Raw genomic sequence first — 20,917 nt, forward strand, 5'->3', positions numbered from 1 at the left:
TACGTTTTTCAGATAAAACATGGTAGCGCTCAGTTACTCTGGTGTGCTTTTTTTTCATGGTTGATAAAGGAGGCATGAACTAAAATCACAATTTCAACCAGAGATGCTAGAGACCAAAATAGACAAAGAGAGTAGCCGTGGAATTGGAATGCGGTTTACTCGCTTCAAGACTAAACAACTGCAATCTTATCTTTTCGGCCCCCCTGTACCAGGATTGGCCTTGGCCGAGGCAGATACTGGAGAAACAAGCCTGAAGGGGATTGTGGCGAGACGCTCTTGCGTTCCCTCCCCCATCATACACACACACACAGACTTTTGGACCTTATCCCTCATACAGACACACACACAAACACAGACTCTGACTGATTCCAAACCTCCGTAGCTTTGACCCGCCAGCTTGGCAAGCGGGTCTGTGTTAAGCACCGTAATGGCTGCAGGACCGGATGGCTGTTTGCCGGAGTTGGATTACTTACCATGTTGCAAAACTTGTCTATGTGTACTGTGTGCTTGTTTTTCTCCCCACCTTCCCCATGTTATGCTGTATTTCCTTCTTGATACATTTCGTTGCATTGTACTTGTACATGTGTAATGACAATAAATTGAATCCAATCCAATCCAATAAGAGGGAATCGTTTTCACTCGAACATCATGTAAGTGTCAGAACTGAAAACGCCCTTGTTACTGAGATTTCATCTGTTATTGACACCAGGCCCAGCGTACGCCAGGTTCTGGAACGCACCTATCAATGACATTGATAGGTTGAACACTGCCTCCACAGAAATAATATCAATGACTACTTCTCTAGCCAATGGGTTTTGCCAATTTAGCTGGCTAATTAATGTTTTGCTTATAGTTTGAGTGAAAGACGTCGTATTTCATGTATTAAATTAATTTTTCTATGTGACTTTTGTCTATTGTATTGACATTAAAATTGGCTAGCTGCAGTGCTTCTGTGACAGATAGCAGTTCAGACTCAGTAGAGTGGTTTGTTTTAAAGCCAGACTACTTGTCATCCAGTAGTTAGTTTTGAGATAGGTAGGAAGACACCTGGTTGAAAGCTGCCCTTTCAAGTGTTTTTGCAGGTGTTAAATGGGAGGAGAGAGAAAGGTGTGTAACTGTCGGTAGTTGAGGGGTCCAATGTGGGTTTCTTCAGTAGGGCCCTGACCTGGGCCTGTTTGATTATGGATGGAAAGTTCCGGTGAGCATGGAGGTGTTGATGATGTGTGTGAGTGCAGGTGTGAGTGTGTTGGATATAGCAAGGGGGGGGGGGGGGATGGGTCAATGGGACAGGTGGTGGGGTGGCTGGAGAGAAGTCTGGTGACTTCAGTGTCAGTCAGTGGGGCGAAAATGTTTGAAGTGAGGGTAGTGTGTACCGAGGTCTGAGGTGCTGAGAATTGTTTGCTGATGTATGATGTTTTCTCAGTGCAAAATATAACAAAGTCCTCCATAGTCAAAAATTAGGTGGGCGGGGAAGGAGGGGGGCAAAGAACAGAGTTAAATGTCTTGAAAAACTGCCGAGTGTAAGGTGCATTGCTCACCTTGGTGGTAAAGAAAAGAAGATTAGTACACATAGATACTGTAAGGTTAAAAAATGGCTTTAATTTGGGTTTAAAGACAATGACACAGGCTCACAGCTAAACAGTTAACACAGCACAGTAAAGCAGTGATGCAGTGTATCCAATTCATTCCTAATTTGACAAAAGAATCAGAAAATATGTAAATGGTAACAGCTTTAATGGACAAACAGCTGTATTAAAATACAGAATGTTCAAAGAGTAGAATCGAAAGGTCATGAATATGTTAATTAGCATGTGACTCCATCCAACACCACGGTTCCACAAAATCCTTGTGGAAATACTGTGAAACATTACAGTTTATAAACAAAATCTATCCACATCCTTTATCATGAATATAAGTATTATAAAACCAACATGACACTCTACATTAAACAATAAGTCTTCTCGATAGGATGTAAAAACAGAGTTTTTGTGTTTCACAGGCAGGCAGGGATTATGCAAATGTCTGAATGTTGCAAGGCAAGCCAAGTTTATTTAATAGTACATTTCATACACTAGGGCAATTCAAGGTGCTTTCCATAAATTATTGACATAGAGAAATAAAACGTATCTTTAAAGTGCTAATGATTTAAGATTACAAATACAACTTTAGATTTTAAGAAACAATAAAACAGCAGTAAAATTGATAAAACATGTGGAGTGGATGTATAAAAAGAAGAACAAAAAAAAAAGAAATTAGAAATAGAAATGCAGTTGATGAGGACCAACACAGTGCTCGGGTTGTAAATACACAGCTAAACAGATGTGTTTTGAATCTGGATTTAAAAGTAGGTACTGTTGGTGAACATCTACATGTTTTCTGGAAGCAGATTCCAGCTACGGATGGCAAAATGACTGAACGCTGACTATCCTTGTTTTGAGTGAACCCTTATTATCTCTAACTGACTTGATTCTGATGATCTGAGAAGTCTGTTTGGTTTTTATTCAATAAGTATATCTGAAATGTATTTAGGTCCTAGACCATTGAGTGATGAATTGACAGGTAAGAATACTTTGAAGTTGATTCTAAAAGTAACTGGTAAACAGTGTAAGGACCTGAGGATTGGAGTGATATGCTCAGATTTCTGCGTTCTGAATGAGCTGCAGCTGTCTCATGGTCTTTTTGGGAAGACCTGTTATGGTGTCCAATACAGTAATCCACCCTGCTGGTGATGAAAGCATGAACTAGTTTCTTTAAATCTTGGTTTGAGGCAAACAACTGATTTCAGGTTATGTTTCTGAGATGCTAGTACGCTGATTTGCTTATTGCCTTGACATGACTGCTGAAACTAAGGCCAGACTCTAAAATTACTCCACGATTTTTTACCTTACTTTGTGTCTTTAGACCTCTTATGTCAAGGTATGTGTTTACCTTGTTAGTTTCGTCCTTGTTACCAAATTCAATGACTTTAGTTACAGGTCTACGAATCTAAAATATAATGACTCGTTAAGGCGGTTCAGAGTCAACTCTTTATTTTGAGATACAATTTATTTATCATGGATTTACAATTTTGCAGATCGTTAACATTGAAATAAATGATAAAGATCCATAAAGATCAAATATTTAAGAAAATTGTTAATGTAATTTATCTTTCAAAAAAATCTAATCTCTCATGGTCTCATTTGCAGGTTAAGGGATTTGGAAGATCAGGTTCAGCATTTCCAAAGCTCATTATCAAAAACCTCCCCAGACCTGAAATTCAAGGTATGTTATTAACTTTATACAACCTAACTGTGGTGAAAGAGGATATTTCTGGTTTAATGGTATTTGTGGGCTTGGATTTAATAGGTGGAGAACTTCTTCTGTATGGGGTCTCCTCTGGCGGTGTTCTTGGCTTTGCGAGGTATCCGTCCTGGATCCAACGGAACACAGGACCACATTATACCCAAATCCATCTGTCAGCGGCTTTTCAACATTTTCCATCCCACAGATCCTGTAGTGAGTGTGATATCTTTCTGCCTATCTGTCAAAACTAAATTTATTCAGACACCAACATTTCTCACATTATTGCAGTTTAGTTTAGAAAAAATGTCAGAAAAATTAATCTTGATTATGTCAGATAGCTTTGATAGAAAGGTATGTAATGGATAAGGTTGAATAGCTGTTAAATTTAAGGACACACTTAGATAATACCAATTTAGGGAAATCAACTACTATTCATTGCTTAAAGGGAAACTTCACCCAAAATTTTTAATTCTGTCATCATTTACTCACCTTCGAGTTGTTCCAAATATGCATACATTTCTTTGTTCTGATGAACACAGAGAAAGGTATTTGGAACAATGCTTATAATCAGACAGATCCTCCCCCTTGACTTCCAATTTTCTTCAGTCTGTTGGTGTAAAAAGGTCACATTAGCAATTAAAGACACTTAAGCAAAACATGGTCTGGTCAAACTGTCTGAATAATTTGGTTCCAAATGTTTATCAATTTATTTGGTAGTCCACTGTATAAAGAATTGTATTCTACTATACTCACTTACATAAATACTTACATAAAAATATCAAAAATTATATCTGGTGTCTGAATATTTTTGGGAATAATTTTGATTTTTGTAGTTTTTTTAGTTTGACTATATATACAGGTGCTGGTCATATAATTAGGATACTGGTGTTTTGAATTAATTAGCTGATTCGAGTGTGGCACCAGGTGTCTTCAAAATTGACCTTTTCACAATATTCAAATTTTCCTAGATACTGAATTTGGGTTTTTCATTAGTTGTCAGTTATAATCTTCAAAATTAAAAGAAATAAACACTTGAAATATTTTAGTCTGTGTGGAATGAATGTATACATTATACAAAGTTTCACTTTTTGAATGGAATTAAATAAGTGAAATAAATAAACTTTTTGATGATATTCTAATTATATGACCAGCACCTGTATGTGTGTGTGTGTGTGTGTTTGTGTGCGTGCGTGCGTGCATGGTATATGTCCACAACACCATAATATGACTATGGTATAAATCAGTGGTGTAGTTGGAGCCGTACGCACCTATATGCCGTATGCTTACTTTTTCCACAGTAATGACTTCTATGGCCCGATTCACATATCGCATCTAAAACCATGCAGAAAACCTTTTTTTCCAAAGCGCCTGGACTTTGCGTTCTCCTGGCGTCGATAAGCAACCATGAGCCACGATAGCAGTTGAGACAAGAAGGTATACACAAAGGATATATGGATTACATGCACTGAAATTACTATGCAATAACTCAGCTACAAGATGTAGTTATGATGTGATCATCTGTGTCTCCATTTTCATTGAGCTCGTCTTTAATGGCTGGTTGGTTCTTGTCACATGAACTGTGGTGTGCTTGCGCCTTTCTGAAAAGTTCAGATTTTTTCAACACGATGCGGCGACATCCACCTATTTTCGTGCGTCTGCCGCCTACATTTAAAATAACGAATATGCGCGTGGAAAAGACGCAAAATGTGAATCGGGCCTAAGGGACCTACAGTATATTAGCATATACCTTCAATATAACCACTTGTTTTGCTGCTTCGGGTTGCCTTGTTTTTACAAAAAAAGGGTGGTGTGCTGTGTTTTATTATGTTGCTAGGCAACTACAGAATCAGTTGTCCTGTCAGTCAAGGGTTATTGCGTGACAGTTTCTGTTAACTCCGCATAAACTTAGAGTAAATAATTTGTGAATTTTAAGATCCTACTTTGGTTTATGGAGTGTCCAACAACAAGTTGATGTACATACACAGTGTAAATTGTTATTATTTCCTTACTTCTTGACTGGCTCTCAAATGATTCGTTTGGCGAATCATCTGTCTAACACAGTGTCCTTACCAAACGTGACGCTGCGCTGTGACACTATAAAAGGTATCTTTGAGAAAAACTGTTCTGATTGGCTGTGTTTTGGGATAGATTGTCAGGTCCCGACCCTTTTTCGAGGTTCGGTATGGACAAGCAAATTGCTTATTCAGATGCAGTGTAATCCCCTCTTTTTTGTCAGAGTACTCTGATCTGATTGATCAGATGGTCTTGTCTGCTATGATTGGTTTACCACGTGCAGTGTTGCAAATGTAATGTTGGCAGGCATTACACAGAGGAATGCAAATCCGACCCGGAATTGAAATCAGAATGACAGATTCTCCTTTTTTCCCAAGCCAATAACTTTGTTATTAGTTCACTTTCGGCTTTACAACTTGGCAATTTTAACAACATTGTAATAATTACTCTTTAAAAAATGTTCAAGCAGAGGGCACTCGATCTGACTTTGCTCGTTTAACCTGCGACATTCACATCGATACAAATCAGCTTAACAATGCTTTTTCAAGCAAAGCAATTAAAAATCCACTGAAAACATATCTTTGTACATTTTTGGCTTAGATAGTGTTTGTTAAAGATATTTTCGTTATTTGGCATCATGCTCGAGATGATTAAATAAAGTGGTAACAATTTTTATACAGTATATAAAATGTATATGAAATAAAAAAGTGAGGATTTTATTCCCTTTATTAATAATTATACTTCTCACTGGGAATAAAACATAATTCAGTAGAGTAGAGGCAGAGACATTTAATATTAATAAAAAACATTATTTTAAATAGAATTGAAATGTGAATTAAATCGTCAGTAATTTTTTAATGAGTCATTTATTCCACCGATTTGTTGAAACTGCGTTTGAATCATCATTGACTCGCTTGATTGAATCAGTAAGGAATCCCCATCAGGAGTTTTGCTCCTGATGAACCAGCGTTTACAATGAAAACATGCGATATAACAAATTTAGGCTATTTTGTAACTGACATTAAACTTACTATTACCCAGTCCCCACAGGATTTTTTTTCTCCAAAAATGCTTAATTTTGCATCAGCATTATACATTTTTTGTGATAAAAATTGAGAGGGGGTTTTACCGAAAGAGTTAAAAAAAACTACTTGGATTGTCAAATAGGGTTCTTCTTTGAAACTACCACCTGTGAAAACAGTGTTGTTTAAAAACGTGACACACACATCATTGAGGCTGACTTGACTACTAGCTACTAGCCTGCAAGCTTAAGACAAAAAAGTGCAACGGCTAACGCCTTCAGCGGAACGAAGGAAAGGATACCAGAGGATATTTTTTTAAATAGATGGCAATTGAAGATGTTAGCAAATTGTAAGTGTTACATACCCTCCCAATTTTGGAAGTCAATGTAAATTTTGCGTTATTTGTTTGATTATGTGTTCAATTCTGCGATCACAAAATCCTGAAGGGACTGATTACCCAACACTTCGTTTTGTTCCCCCACTTGTCAAACCAGAGTTGCGCCACTGTCTAGACAACTGGAGCAACTGAAGTTTTTGTTTAACAATTATATATTACAAAAATGTATTTGTTTCACATTAACACTGCTGCTATCATTTCCCTGATAATGTTGTTTTATCAAATGATTGAGCCCCTCCCGATTTGACGGTCTTCGGTCTAACAGTGGGTATTCCGAACCATACTATAAATGTGTAAATAAGGTGCATCTTAGCTTTCCTTCAACTCTTCTAAATGGCAAAGAAAAATGTACTTACCACAGCAACTGAAGAAAAGACGAAGTTCAAACCAATCTTACTTTCTCTAGTGGCAGCTTTATATAGCTATGCCATACTTAGAATGTGATTATTGTAATATTATTCTAAGTGTACATAGTTCTGAGACATTCCGTCACTAATCTGAACAGGGATTTGCGGTAACATGGATGTAACGGGCACTTCTTGTATTCTATAATTTAAGAATTTGTTTATAGATTCAGAATAATGCAGAACAATCTCAATCATTACAATTTATTAGTCCAGTATATGTTCCATGCCAATTACAGAATTAATACAGAGAATACGAAATCATCATTCATTGTTGAATCCTTCCCCTTCATCATCAATACAGTAGCATTAAATGCATCTCTTACACCAGCTCGTCATCCGTGCCTTTGGGGATGGGGGTACTGATTGATAAGCAAATGGCTGAAGAAGGGAAGAGTAAATGGATTAATTAGTAATATTTAAAATTATATTTTATATTTAATTAATATTAAAATTAATTAGTCTTATTTTCTTGTAAAAATATCTAAAACTTCTTGAATAAAGACACATTTTCTTGACAAGACTAGTGACGTAAGATATTTAGTCTTATTTTATAAAAGAAAATATAAGAATTAGGAATGTTTATGTTTAAAACAATTAAAAAAAACTGCCAATGGGTTGAGAAAAAAACCTTGAATTTAGATTTACTTTTTTCGTAGAAGTAACTTATTTTAAGTTAATTTCTCTAAATTTAAGTGATGCATCGATCCGTATCAATGTATTGTTACACCCCTATGTAGTACACCACCAGTGGCTGTATTTTTGTATGGCAGAGTATGGCAGTTTCCCTAGCATTCATACAAAACTGTGGAAACAAGATGTGCATTATGGTGCTCATTAAATATAATCAAAATATTTTCGACTTATATTTTTAGCACTGCTGGTCATTACTTGTGTTCAACTTCATGTGAAGTGGCGCTGCGAACACATTTGGTGGCTTTTCTGATTGGATCGTTTTAAACGGCATAAGGGAAGGTTTGTTATCTGTCTCTGTCCATGTTTGTGCATTCTTTCAGTTTAGTAAGTTCTTGTACTCATTTTATTTAGATATGAGGTGGTATAACTTATGGTTCTGTTACTTTGTTACTTTGTTGTTGTATGGCCAGAAGAAATTCATCTAAACCCTAGATTTTGGTGAAATGCCACCACTGACTACACCACTGATATCAAGTAGACAATCAAATATATTGGTTGATAGTGATGTGATAATGAACGTAATTTGATTTGTATCATGTCTAAAGAACCGTGTACTACCATAGCAATGTACTACTATACAATTTCAATTACAGTTTTGTGTGTAGTTAGAGAAGTAAGCTGAGCTTCATCAACAAACTGAGTAATTAAATGTTTTCTTACAGGCATACAGACTGGAGCCCCTCATTTTAAAGCATTATAGTAATATAGCACCTGTCCAGATCCACTGGTGAGTACAATGTGAGGAAAACCAAGAAGATTTGAAACATTGTTTAACTTGTGTTCTCATAAACAACCCGATTGGTTATTATTAAAAAAACCTAGTAAAGTACAGTAAAGCTACCATAATGACTATTCAATTCACAAATGTGCTGATCACACGGTCTTAAACTGGTAAAATTATAATTTTACTATTACTTATTTCTTTTAATTTGATTTGTTTTACCCTTGTTATTCAGCTAGGTCCATATATATTTGGAAACACACCACAAATTTTCCTATTTTAGCTGTTAACAAAAATATTCAAGTTACAATTATACAATCAATAGTGGCTTAAAATTCACAGTCTCAGCTTTATTTTGAAAACAACTTTTAATTTGACTGTCTAATTAGTTTGCTCCCTTGAAAAGGGGGGGGGGCTACATATTAAAGCGTCATGAAACTTACACCCTTTCAGCTACATTCTTCCTTACTGTCGTTTTTGAAAAATGCTATTAAAATGGGTTTGAACGCTTTAAGAAGAGTGAGGGAGTGGGAGGGGCACGAGAGAAAGTGATCTGATTCCATATCCAGAAAACCCTATCTTGCCGTTTTTGAGGCTTTGATTAGGTTTTATGGTTGTTTAACAATGGATGTTCATGTTTCTGATAAAAAAAACTTTTATATTTTACAAATTTTTGTTCACCGCTGTCCCTCTTCTCACTAAATGACTGGATTTCTTCCGGTCTATATAAAGTCCCTGCTTCCGAAACGCTCTGATTGGGAAAGCTGACCCGGTCTGTTGTGATTGGTTCCCCCTTAGAGTGTGTGTGAAGCACCCATACCATATCAGCGAGCTTCTGCTTCTCAGGCTGTTGTGATTGGATGGTCCCCCTCTCTGTGCACGTGTATTCATAAAATTTGGCTTTGAGCAATAAACATTAACAATGGCGTAAAGTTCACTTTATCAGTTAAAATCATGCAGATCGATTGAAGTGTAACAGTTTTCTACTATTGCATGTGTAAACGTCAATCTTTGTTAGAGATCGCACATTTTTTCCCTACTATGGCGACGGGAATGACACCGGACAGGATGGGGTCAGACCAGTTATATTAATTGACAGTAATAACAGAAGCGTTAGTTTTGCCTTTTGTATTGCACCCGAGTTGGATAATTAAACAAGCAAATTGACCAGGAGACGTTTGCAAGCCGGACCTCAAAGAACGTTTCATAGAAGTGTTTTAGAGGTATGCGCACACACACACACAATATCAGTGTATTATACAGAACAGATCTTCACAGCCGATGTTAAAGTCATAAAAGCAGTTATTTGTCCGTTGGTTTTCTTAGAATGTGTGTAGGTGAATTCTTATTACCAGCTGTAGGACTGTGATGAAAGTCAAAGTAGTTTAGCGCGTAGCTCAGTTAAATGTGTACGATCTCTGATATCCGAAGACTACTCCAGCGGCTCTTCCACTTCTCTAAGGAAGACCTCGCCCATTTTTTGCCGTATTCCTTTGGGCGGAGGTTATTAAAAACACTCGGAATAGAGACATCATATACCAGGGAAGTAGAAGGCTGTAGTCCGATTCCAGCTGTTCTCTGTAGTCCTTGAAAACCGAATTCTGTTAAAGACAATATCTCGTTTGGCACTGAACTTTGAGCTTTATCATTTTGCAGATATTATTTATGCTCTAACAGCAACATTAAACAGTAACTTAAGGTTGAAAAATGCTATCGCGAGGAATGGGTGCTTTAAAATATATTAGTCATTGTCTCTTTTATACAGTCTATGGTCACTATACATCATAAACCAAATCGGTTTTACAGAATCCACTTAATCTAATATGAATATTTTTTTTCAACAAAATGCAGGTATAGTTAGAAAATGACAGTTACCGCATTTGAAGAAATGGAAAATTCCTCTGGTCACGGTACCACATTCCTGACACAAACTGCCTTCATGAGCGAGTCCAAATGTCTTCATTTCTAAAAGCTTTCCAGAGTAAAACCCAGTTTGCTACCATTCCAGGCTTACTCGCAACCATGACGAGCGGGCTTCAAATTTTAAACCGGAGAACGTTCCGGCATAGGAGATGGGCGCTGTAAAGCGGCGACTCGCATTCTGCTGGTCGGGTGACCCTATTTTGACCCTATAAATGCAGCTTTGACAGGTGGTGCCTTAAACCTAACGCTGTTGGTTATTTTTCAAAGGGGAGAAGTTACTGGATATGTATCATGCTGTCTCTCTTTTTCATTTAAATCTTTTTCATTTAAAATGATGTCAACACATTAAATAATGCTGTGTGTTCCATAGCACTTCACTATGCATTTAAGTGGAAGTTTCCGATAAAACATCTCGACTGCTTCCGGTGTTGTGTTTGAAAACATGTCAGGGATCGCTCCGTATCTGTAACAACACAGGCTGTATTTTTGTTGAAGCTTTTTATTTTTGTGGCACACTTTTACATTCATGGTGCTTTCTTGGCCCGACAACATTGTGTTAGATGGCTAATGTCATAATGTAACTTTTTTACAACCATTACCAGCAATACTTCATAAACATCATACATTCTCATACTGGTACCCATGTTCTCTGTTATTCATAATATTAGCTGGTGATGTTACAGCTCCTCATACATTTAAATTTACATTTAATCATTTAGCAGACGCTTTATACAAAGCGACTTACAAGTGGGGTAGGTAATGGAAGCAATTGGGACAGCACAAGTACAACAAAAGCATAAGTGCAATCAAAAAGAAGACTGGTCTCATATAGCCTAACACAGTATACAGAATCATTCATTCATACTTTTTTTTATTTTATTTTTTTTATAATGGGTAGAGAAGAAAATAGAGTCAGAACAGATCAGTAAGATGTTGGCGGAAGAGATGTGTTTTCAGGTGTTTCTTAAAGATGGCTACAGAATCTGAAGATCTTGTAGCAGCGGGCAGATCATTCCACATAGGTGGAACAGATCCGGAGAAGGTGCGCGAGAGAGATTTTTTACCTTTATGGGATGGCACCACAAGACAGCGTTCGTTTGCAGAGCGTAGGGATCTGGCGGGTACATATGTCTGTATTAGGGAGCGAAGATAAGGTGGTGCCGAACCAGTAGTGGTCTTGTAGGCCAGGAGCAGAGTCTTGAATTTGATGCGAGCGACTATAGGGAGCCAATGTAACTTAATGAGTAGAGGAGTGACGTGTGCTCTCTTCGGTTCATTAAAGATAACTCTTGCTGCAGCATTCTGGATCATCTGTAGAGGTTTGGTTGTGCAAGCTGGAAGTCCACCCAGTAGCGCATTGCAGTAGTCCAGTCTGGACAGGACTAGAGCCTGCACTAGGACTTGCGTAGCATGCTCTGATAGGAAGGGTCTAATTTTCCTGATATTGTAGAGCATGAATCTACAGGACCGGGCGGTGCTGGCAACTTGATCAGTGAAGTTGAGCTGATCATCGATCACCACTCCTAGGTTTCGTGCCTTTCTGGAAGGTGTGATCGTTGATGAGCCCAGTTGAATGGAAAGGTTGTGATAAGTCTTTTTATTAGCCGGGATTACAAGCAGTTCTGTTTTTGAAAGGTTCAGCTGTAGGTGATGGCCGTTCATCCAGAGCGAGATGTCTGCTAGGCAGGCTGAGATGCGTGCAGAAACAGTCGGATCATCTGGGCAAAAAGACAGGTAGAGTTGTGTATCATCCGTATCCGAAAAGCCATAATTTCCTAATGACAGAGCCAATGGATGTCATGACAGAGCCAAGGTATTTTCATACAGGAAAATACCACTATTGATTAAGTGGTATTTTTGTTCACACATGATCTTCTCACTGTAATTTGCCATTCAAGATTGGAGGTGTGAAAAGAGCTATTGTTTTTTGACTACTTTTTATAGGAATAGTTCACCCAAAAATCTTGTCATTATTCATTCACTCTGATCTTTAAAAACCTGTATATGACTTCTTCTGGGAACACAAAATAATATATTTTGAGAAATGTTTTTGTGTCCATACATTGAAGGTCAGTGAGGCCCAGAGTTGTTTGGTTAACAATGTTCTCTAAATATGTTATTAAAATATAAAGGTTCATGCAGATTTTGAATAAGGATGGGCCAAATTTAGGATTTTAATAGATCTGATACTGGCCAAAAAGGATAGATCGGATATTGACGGATATAGCAACTTGAGGTCAGAATTGTTATATATTTCTGAATAAATACTTTGATCCACACATGTACAGTTTCATTAGAAAATTCTATTCACAAATGCACAAAAAGTGAACTATAAATATATGTTAAATATTCCACAAAAAGGAATTCCCAATAAATAAAATGAGATTTGCAAGTAAAAAATACTTACAAATATATTTGAATGGCATACATTTGGGGAAGGATTTCTTCGCATTTGTGAATTGCTTTCTGTACATTTTGAAGCATTTCTAACATCGACACCAGTGGTGTAGACCAATGGCGTATACTTACTAGAAAAGGATTTTCGTATACCCACTTAAAAAAGTGTGAGGATATGTACCAACATCGTTTTGTGACGGAGCGTTTGAACGATTGGGGCCAGAGGCCCAGGAGATAATGAAACGAAAGTGAACTCAAACTACACTTATGCAGCTGCAGCAGATGACACAAGCCTGACAAGGCTGATGCTATACCCGACCAAAGAACAATTTTTACAGCTTTGATTAATTAATTTTTGGAAAAGAGCTATTGTCAAAGCTACTTTTTTATATTATAAAACAACACAACAACTTGACTTCAGTCCAAAGACCACTCAAAAACAAATACAAAACAGTGCATACATTTGGGGCTCAAGAAAATTACTTGCATTACTTATAAACAACTGGTTTACATCAGGCTTCCATGAAATTAGATTTTATTATTTATAATAATAATAAAAAAATCATGTTTCTATACTACTGAATAATTCTCACAAGTAAATGTCTTGTGGCTTTGCATTGGGTGTGTTCAACTTCTTGAAACAACGGCTTATGACATCAGAGTACTGCAGAATGATTCAAAAGCACTGCTCTGCTCTAACTGTATTTTGATGTCTTCTGCCGGTCTGTCGGCGTAGCACCACATTAAAGCGAATATAACTAGCATCTTACTAATAGCTTTTGTAGTTCAGTTCATATGTGGTAAAGGCACTAACACACCAGCATTGGAACTCCTCAATCAAACTTGACAGTTGTATGTATTGAGTGTATTGACTCTGTCCATTTAAAATCACGTTCCAGAGTCATTCTGTCCCTATGTTAATTCTGTACCCTCTGGACCCTGAGTGATCCTTTTGAAAAGAAAGACCTTTCAGATTCCATCTCAAAGAACATCTAATGGGTACTTTAGGAATGTACCAGCAGTATTAAGTAAAAAAAGGGATGGGGAATCAGTGTTACAGATTCATTAGTGTTTATTCCATTGCATACGCTCCAAACCATGCAGGCAAAAAATAAGGTAAAATTCTGGCAAAACCTACAAAAGATATAAACAAAGTGAAAAAATCTGTATCAAAGAAATAGTGATGTGATGTTGGACCCAGAGGCTTCGTAGTTTGTATAAAAAAGTATTTGTTATGGATGGAACCTCAGTTCCCTGATGGAGGAAACGAGATGTTGTGTCGAACCGACAGATGGGGTTCGCCCTTGAGAACCTATCAACTTCGACTAAGTTAGAAAAGGCCAATGAAATTGGCGAATGAAATTTGCATGCCGGACTCTGCCCCCAGATTTCCGGGTATAAAAGGGAGACGGCGTGCTGCATTCATTCACCTTTAGTTCTGAGGAGCCTGAGAGCCTATCACGACTGCTGCAGCGGTCGGCACGTGTTTGTGGCAAGATGGACACAACGCTTCGTTCCCTCCATCAGGGAACTGAGGTTACATCCGTAACCAAGACGTTCCCTTTCTGTCGGCCTCTCGACGTTGTGTCGAACCGACAGATGGGGTTCCTACTGAAGACGCCACAACGCTGTGCCATATCACAATCTCTAGCAAATTGTGAGGGCTTTCGTGAAATTGTAATCTTCCAGTGGATAGGTAGGTAGGGGGTCCCAGAGCTTTTTGAGAAGGTGGGACGCGTCTTACTTCGGTCCTCACGGTGTGGTAAGGCCACTGGGTAAGTACACTTCCTCTAAATGGCAACGCATTACAGAGTCCACTTTTCAACATTCTGGCCATAATTCCTTTATCACCAAACAGCCTTCTCGACGTCACTCATCTTTACAAGGTTCCGCCAGAGGTGTCTCTTTTGGACCATGAGTGTGGACATCGTCTGACCCAGGGCCTGTATGGTGGGGAGTTCCTGCATGAGCGCTGGGTCGATCTTACCCTCGTGGAGCTCTATCAACGCCTTGGCCTGGACCTGCAGGATGGCCAAAGCGTGGAGAGAGGGGGCAGCTTGCCCCTCAGCAGTGTAAGCTCTCAACATCAGAGATGCCGAAAACCTACACGATTTGGACGGGTGTCTAGGTCGAGCCCCCCAGGTGGCAGCCGTCTGTGGTGCACCGAGACTGCATGTTCCACCTGGGGGATATGGACGTATCCTCTAGCTGCCCCACCATCGAGGAAAGAAAGGGTGACCGAACTAGTTTGACGTGAACACACCGAAATAGGGGGTTGATCCAGGTTTTACTGAGTTCCATATGCACTTCAGCGAAAAAAACATCACTGGGGGCGGGCGCGGCTTGGAGTCGCGCTCAACCCCGAGGCACCATGTATCAGGCCGCGAGCACTGGTGGTGGCTGTGCGGTGCACTTCAACCAAATGCTCGCGGGGCGCGGGAAAGCATGGCTAACATTCCGACATCCGCTTCTTCCTCAGCTCAATCCCCTAGGGGAGGGAGCTGCAAGGAATCGTTGGAGTCAGATGCCAGTAAGTCATCCCTCGATGCTGCAAGGGACATCACATCATCACGCACCATTTCCGTTCCGTGGTTGAGGAACAAGACTGTCGGACCGTCTCTTGGGAACAGCCTGACGAGACGAGGTGCGAACTGTCCGCGAGCCAGTGGCTGACAGATTTAACGCTCACCTCATATCAGTGTATTGCACCCATGAGAACAGTGGGAAATGCCACGCTGGAGAAATTTGCTCTTTTAGAGAAAAAATTCGAACACTTCTGAAGCTACTGAGATATCCAGGGGAAGTGGCCGCAGGAAGGGACAGTCCGCTGCATCACGTCGTAAGAATCCAGCAGTAATTCGCCTTGGAATTTGAAGTCTCTGATATCCGGGGGCGGAGTCCGGCATGCAAATTTAATTCGCCAATTTCATTGGCCTTAACTAAGATAGTCGAAGTTGATAGGTTCTCAAGGGCAAACCCCATCTGTCGGTTCGACACAACGTCGAGAGACCAACAGAAAGGGAACTAAAAATTTCAGTGGTGCTGTCAGGATCTGGTCTGTGTTTTCCCCTGTCTGATGTAGACTATAAGTTTTTAAGTTATTTTGTCACTTCCTGTTTCCTATGTAGTCCATTGTAGTCTTGATGTTTATCCCTATTGATTTGCTCCCAGGTGTTACCGTGTTTGGTTCTGTCTATATATGCCCTTATGTTTCACTTGTTTTGTGTTTCTGTGCTTTGGTTTATTTATGTTTCTGAATTATTTTGCTTCTTGTTTCTTTGTTCTTTTATTTTGTTGTACTTTGTTTTGTATTAACTCTATAACTGCATGTGAATCCGCTTGTTGCCTGGTTACTCTGCCCATCGGAACTGAAGGACTGTACCGGATCTTGATTTGTTTAGCCATAACCACACTATCAATGACGTCTGAAGCTTAGTTTTCATTAGATTGATCTGCTTTCATTGCGTGCACGTGGATCAGGCCAACACAAACTGTCTGACATCAGCGGCCAGTGACATCCACCAAAAACGCTGACGGTTTACCTTCACTGAAGGACTTCAGGACGCAGCGCACCACCCCTCCAAGAGAGTGAAGTTGAAACGTCAGGCAAAGTACAGGTATTCCATCCATCACTAAGCATTGGTAACTGTGGTAACAGACCGTGCGGAGCGGTCTGTTGGGACCAAGTCTAGTACTAGTAGAATCCCCCTGTTCAGGTGGACCCCTATATTCGGACTGTTGCCCCATATGTATGCTTATTTTCTCACTCTTGGTTCCCCTGTAGGCGAACCTTTGTCCTCCCCTCGGTGGGTAACTCCACCTGGGTTCTGTCCCCCCTACTCGGGCTGGCGCATTTTAGGCATTTTGTTCTCCCCACCGTTGAGACCATGTTGCTGTCTCCACATGTAACCTCCCCTTGTGGTAGGATGTGGCCTCCGTAGCACATTCTTCAACGCAGAGAACAGTGTTTCCCCAGTGTTCCTTAAGGCCCCAGGCGGCGTCTCGCTAATAGAGACGGCCGCCGGTACTAGCCTCTCAGTAAGTTACCAAGTACTGATCCCACTGGAAGGTTTCGTCTCGCATAGAGGTGCTCCGATTGATCGGTCGCCGATCATAATCGGCCGATAATCACTTTGGGAAGTATGCTGAATCATCCAGAAAAGCTGATCAGATGACGCAAATTGGCGAGACATTTATTTTACGCGCTATGAAAATGGCTTCACCGGTCTGGCAATTCTACAAGGTGTGTGAATTAGACAATGCATTATCAATCTGAAACGTGTGTACTATGAGAATTCCACGATGCGGAAAGCACTCAAAACATTTTCACACCAGCAACCTCTTTAGACATTTGAGTTAGTCACGTAAAGGAGTGCGAGTAGTTTTCAAAGCTAGATAGCGCAGAGTGAGCGGGCAGTTCAGCAGCTCGAGTGCCACTCAGCTGCAGAGATCACGTCAACCGAAAATTCATTTTTTCTACCAGTGATGCAAAAATCTAAAGGCAATCTGTTATTTTTACGGACTACAATAAAGGCGATTTGTAATTCCCTTATTTATCATTTCGTGTCATTAGAACGTGATCGTGAATGGACTGAATGTGATTATGAGCGGAAGGAGGTAGGCCTTCGCGAAGGGACGTGTGTGTCCTATTCATTAGCTTCCTCTCAAATGCCTGCTCAGTTTTGCTAAACACGCATGTGGTCAACAGAGACTCGAGGTGCATATGCATCCATGTCATCAATTTACAAGGAGCAGAACCCAAGTGCAGGCTAGTATGGGTGAAGGGGTTTAACAGATTTATTTACAGACAAAAACAGGATCAAAACAAACACCCACGAGGGGGAAACAAGAACAGGGCTAAATAATATTATATAGACAACTAAAACAATGCTTGACACAACGTCACACTAAACAGACAAGGCAAAGTCCAAATACCGTATACAGGTGAGGCAGGACAAGACTGAGGCACCATACAAAGCGAACAAGCAAAGGACAATGAAACATGAGGACTATTTATAGGGGAAACCGACAAAGGATATTTAATAGGGACCAGGTGATAGGGATTAAACACTCAGGGAAAGTTAACGAGGAAACGAGATAGCGGAAACACAGACGAAACATGAGAAGAAACAAGGTCAGCCAATATATACACACAGCCATGTCCTTCTCACACAAAACCATCAGGCAATGCCATGGCTCCACTCGAGACAGGAATAAAACATGACATGATAGTGGAACCATGAGAATCCATCACTCCCCGCGTCCCGTGCACGCATACACACTTTTTACAGGCACCTGTCATTGTTACTGAATGGACATAAGAACTAAACATTTGCTTGTAATTAGATTATTATTTTATGTCCGACAACAGAAACATTGAATAATAAATGAAAAGTCTAAGTCTAGCACAACCTCTCCTCAGCTGTCAGTAACAGAGACATTTTTAAAAGCATCAACCCTACTGCAAGGACAGTAAGAAGCATAAAGAAATATCAGATTATCAGATAAAATAATGTAATAAATTAGCTTTGATCACAGCTAATTTATATTGTGGAAGACAAAGGGTTTCTGGGACTCATGTCACAGGCTGCTATGTTTTATGAAAAAATGTGGTAACACTTTAATTGAAAAATGTATGTTTAATGCATTATAAAAGTAGTTTTAAAGCATTGTAATGCACATTTTAATGCATTGTAATGTCTTATAGATAATTGTTATTACAGTAAATACATTATAATACTAAGCAATTCATTGTTACACTACACATTCTAAATTGGTTTTAATTCTTTACAACTACAAATAATGCATTACAACACACATTACGAATATTAATAATGCATTTTACCCTTTAATAACTCTTTAAAATGCATTATACATACATGCTTCAAGGAAAGTGTTACCAAATATGTTACTTACTAATATTCTTTGTTAATTCATGAGACTTTCTCTTCTGGTACTGAGAAAGCTTCAAATAGCTCCTGTAATCGGTGATTGGTATCGGCCGATACAGCTTTCAGTGATCGAGGATCGGTGATCGGCTTCAAAAATCCTGATCGGATCACCCCTAGTCTCGCGGTAGCGTTCACTTGTGACTCGTTAGTCTAGTCAGTGTTGCTCCGCTCGAGGTCATGATACGGCTCAGCGCCGTGGTGTGTTAAGATAGGTCCCCAGTCTGTCTCTCAACACAACGTAAAGAGACCAACTGAAGGGGAACGTCTCGGTTACGACTGTAACTTCCGTTCCCTGATGGAGGGAACGAGACGTTGTGTCGTCATGCCACAACGCTTCCCCTTCCCGCTGCAGCGACCGGGAGATGTCTCTCAGGTTCCTCAGCCCAAAAGATGAGTGTATGGCCGTCGCCATCTTACTTTTATACCCGTATGCACAGGGCGGGGACTGGCATGTGTGTGCCATTCGCCAAGCCCATTGGCATTTTAAAATTCCTCTCAGAGATCAAACCCCAGTCTGTCTCTCAACATAACGTCTCATTCCCTCTAGCAGGGAACGGAGGTTACAGTCCTAACCGAGATGTTATAACTGCAATCTGTGTTTTTACTGTTGTACAGCAGGTGGCGCTGTTACATATCTTTGGAAAGAATTTATATATTTATATGTTTTAGGGGAAAACATTTTATCTGTTTTTTAATAATAAATTTTATCTAATATGGGTGGGGTCTTTGACCAAAAACCTAATTATATCATCTGTTTAATCAAAATTATGCATTTTTTGAGAAACCAAACCACATTTAAAAATGAAGATAGAAGAATACAGTTTCTTTTTTTAAACTCTGTTCTTTCATTTGATATATTATTTTACCATATATTCATTACAAAAAATGTACTTTGAGCCATCACATTTTAGTGAAATTGTTTAAAAATGCTGTCTCTGACTGGCAAAAAAGTCTGGCAGGGAAAGAATGGAAGAACCGGATAAGACTGCAAGAGTCATTTATGCATTCATTGAATTAATTCTTTATTGACTTTCTACTCGGATAAATGTATTTCCACATGACATAGCTTGATTCTCCAATGGGCCAGAGCAAAATGTGGGGAGAACATGTTATGTATTTATTTGTGCAACCATTGATTTGTAGGTACAACACCACCAGCCCCACACGGTATAATCAGATCCGTCCCACTCTACTGAACCAGACAAAGGAAAGTTCATCTGTGTCCGACACTGAGAGTCTCCCAAGCCCCTGCACCTCCCCCCCACAGCCCCGCAGACACTATGGCGAGTCTATTACTAGCCTGGGCAAGGCCAGCATCATGGGTGAGAGACAAATCGATAAAATTATCATTAAAATTATTAGTTGTTTCAGTGCAGGCTGCCTTGAGTAGAAAGACATCTGCAGGGTCTTCTGTGTGTGACTTAGAAGTAGAATTAATTAGAATTACATATTGTTTAATGTATTGTTTACATACAATTTAAGAAGATCTGCAATTTAAGAAGATCTGCAGTTTATAGTGCCTGTTTTGAGTGCAAAAATATAAAACCTGGTACATCCCAGGCAGTTATCTCATCAACAGTGGGTATGGGCACGTAACATGAGTGTGTGAGTATGTGAGTCATGCCCACTGAGTGGCAGAAAGACGGAATGGAGCAGTGTTTACTGCTACCTGTACTCTTTTTTTATTTTTTATTAATAACGGACAAACGTTGTGCTATATATTGTAGATTGAGCAAGAAACTGAAGATTTCTTATAAAAGATTGCCGAAAGAATAAATATGTGAATTAATCACTGCAATTTGTGGAATACTGAAATGTGGATGTTTGCAAGCCATTTAATTCCAGACACAGGTAAGTTATTTTTGTTGAACCATACCATAATAGTGTTACGTACTTTCTACAACTTTATATATTGCATAATTGTAAAGTTTTGCCAACTTTTTCAAACTTTAGATTACAGTTGAGAACAACTACATTTAACAGGGATACAAATTCATCAAGGGTAAAAAAGAGGACAAAGATGCAACACCCCCCTCAAAGCTAAATAAACAGTTGTGGCCAAAAGTATTGGCAGTGACATACATTTTGTGTTTCGCAAAGCTTGCTGCTTC

At 39.3% G+C, this 20,917-nt stretch overlaps 1 protein-coding gene across 1 annotated transcript in view; it reads left to right on the plus strand.

The window, feature by feature from the left end:
• Positions 1 to 20,917, plus strand: part of ddhd1b (DDHD domain containing 1b) — a 58,761-nt gene that overhangs the window by 33,836 nt on the left and 4,008 nt on the right. The window contains exons 8-11 of the mRNA XM_056765101.1: positions 3,186 to 3,261; positions 3,346 to 3,495; positions 8,477 to 8,541; positions 19,950 to 20,128. Coding sequence (XP_056621079.1) covers positions 3,186 to 3,261; positions 3,346 to 3,495; positions 8,477 to 8,541; positions 19,950 to 20,128 — 470 coding nt within the window. The remainder of the gene's footprint in view (positions 1 to 3,185; positions 3,262 to 3,345; positions 3,496 to 8,476; positions 8,542 to 19,949; positions 20,129 to 20,917) is intronic.

This window comes from Triplophysa dalaica, chromosome 13 (genome assembly GCF_015846415.1).
Source record: "Triplophysa dalaica isolate WHDGS20190420 chromosome 13, ASM1584641v1, whole genome shotgun sequence".
NCBI classification, from domain to species: domain Eukaryota; kingdom Metazoa; phylum Chordata; class Actinopteri; order Cypriniformes; family Nemacheilidae; genus Triplophysa; species Triplophysa dalaica.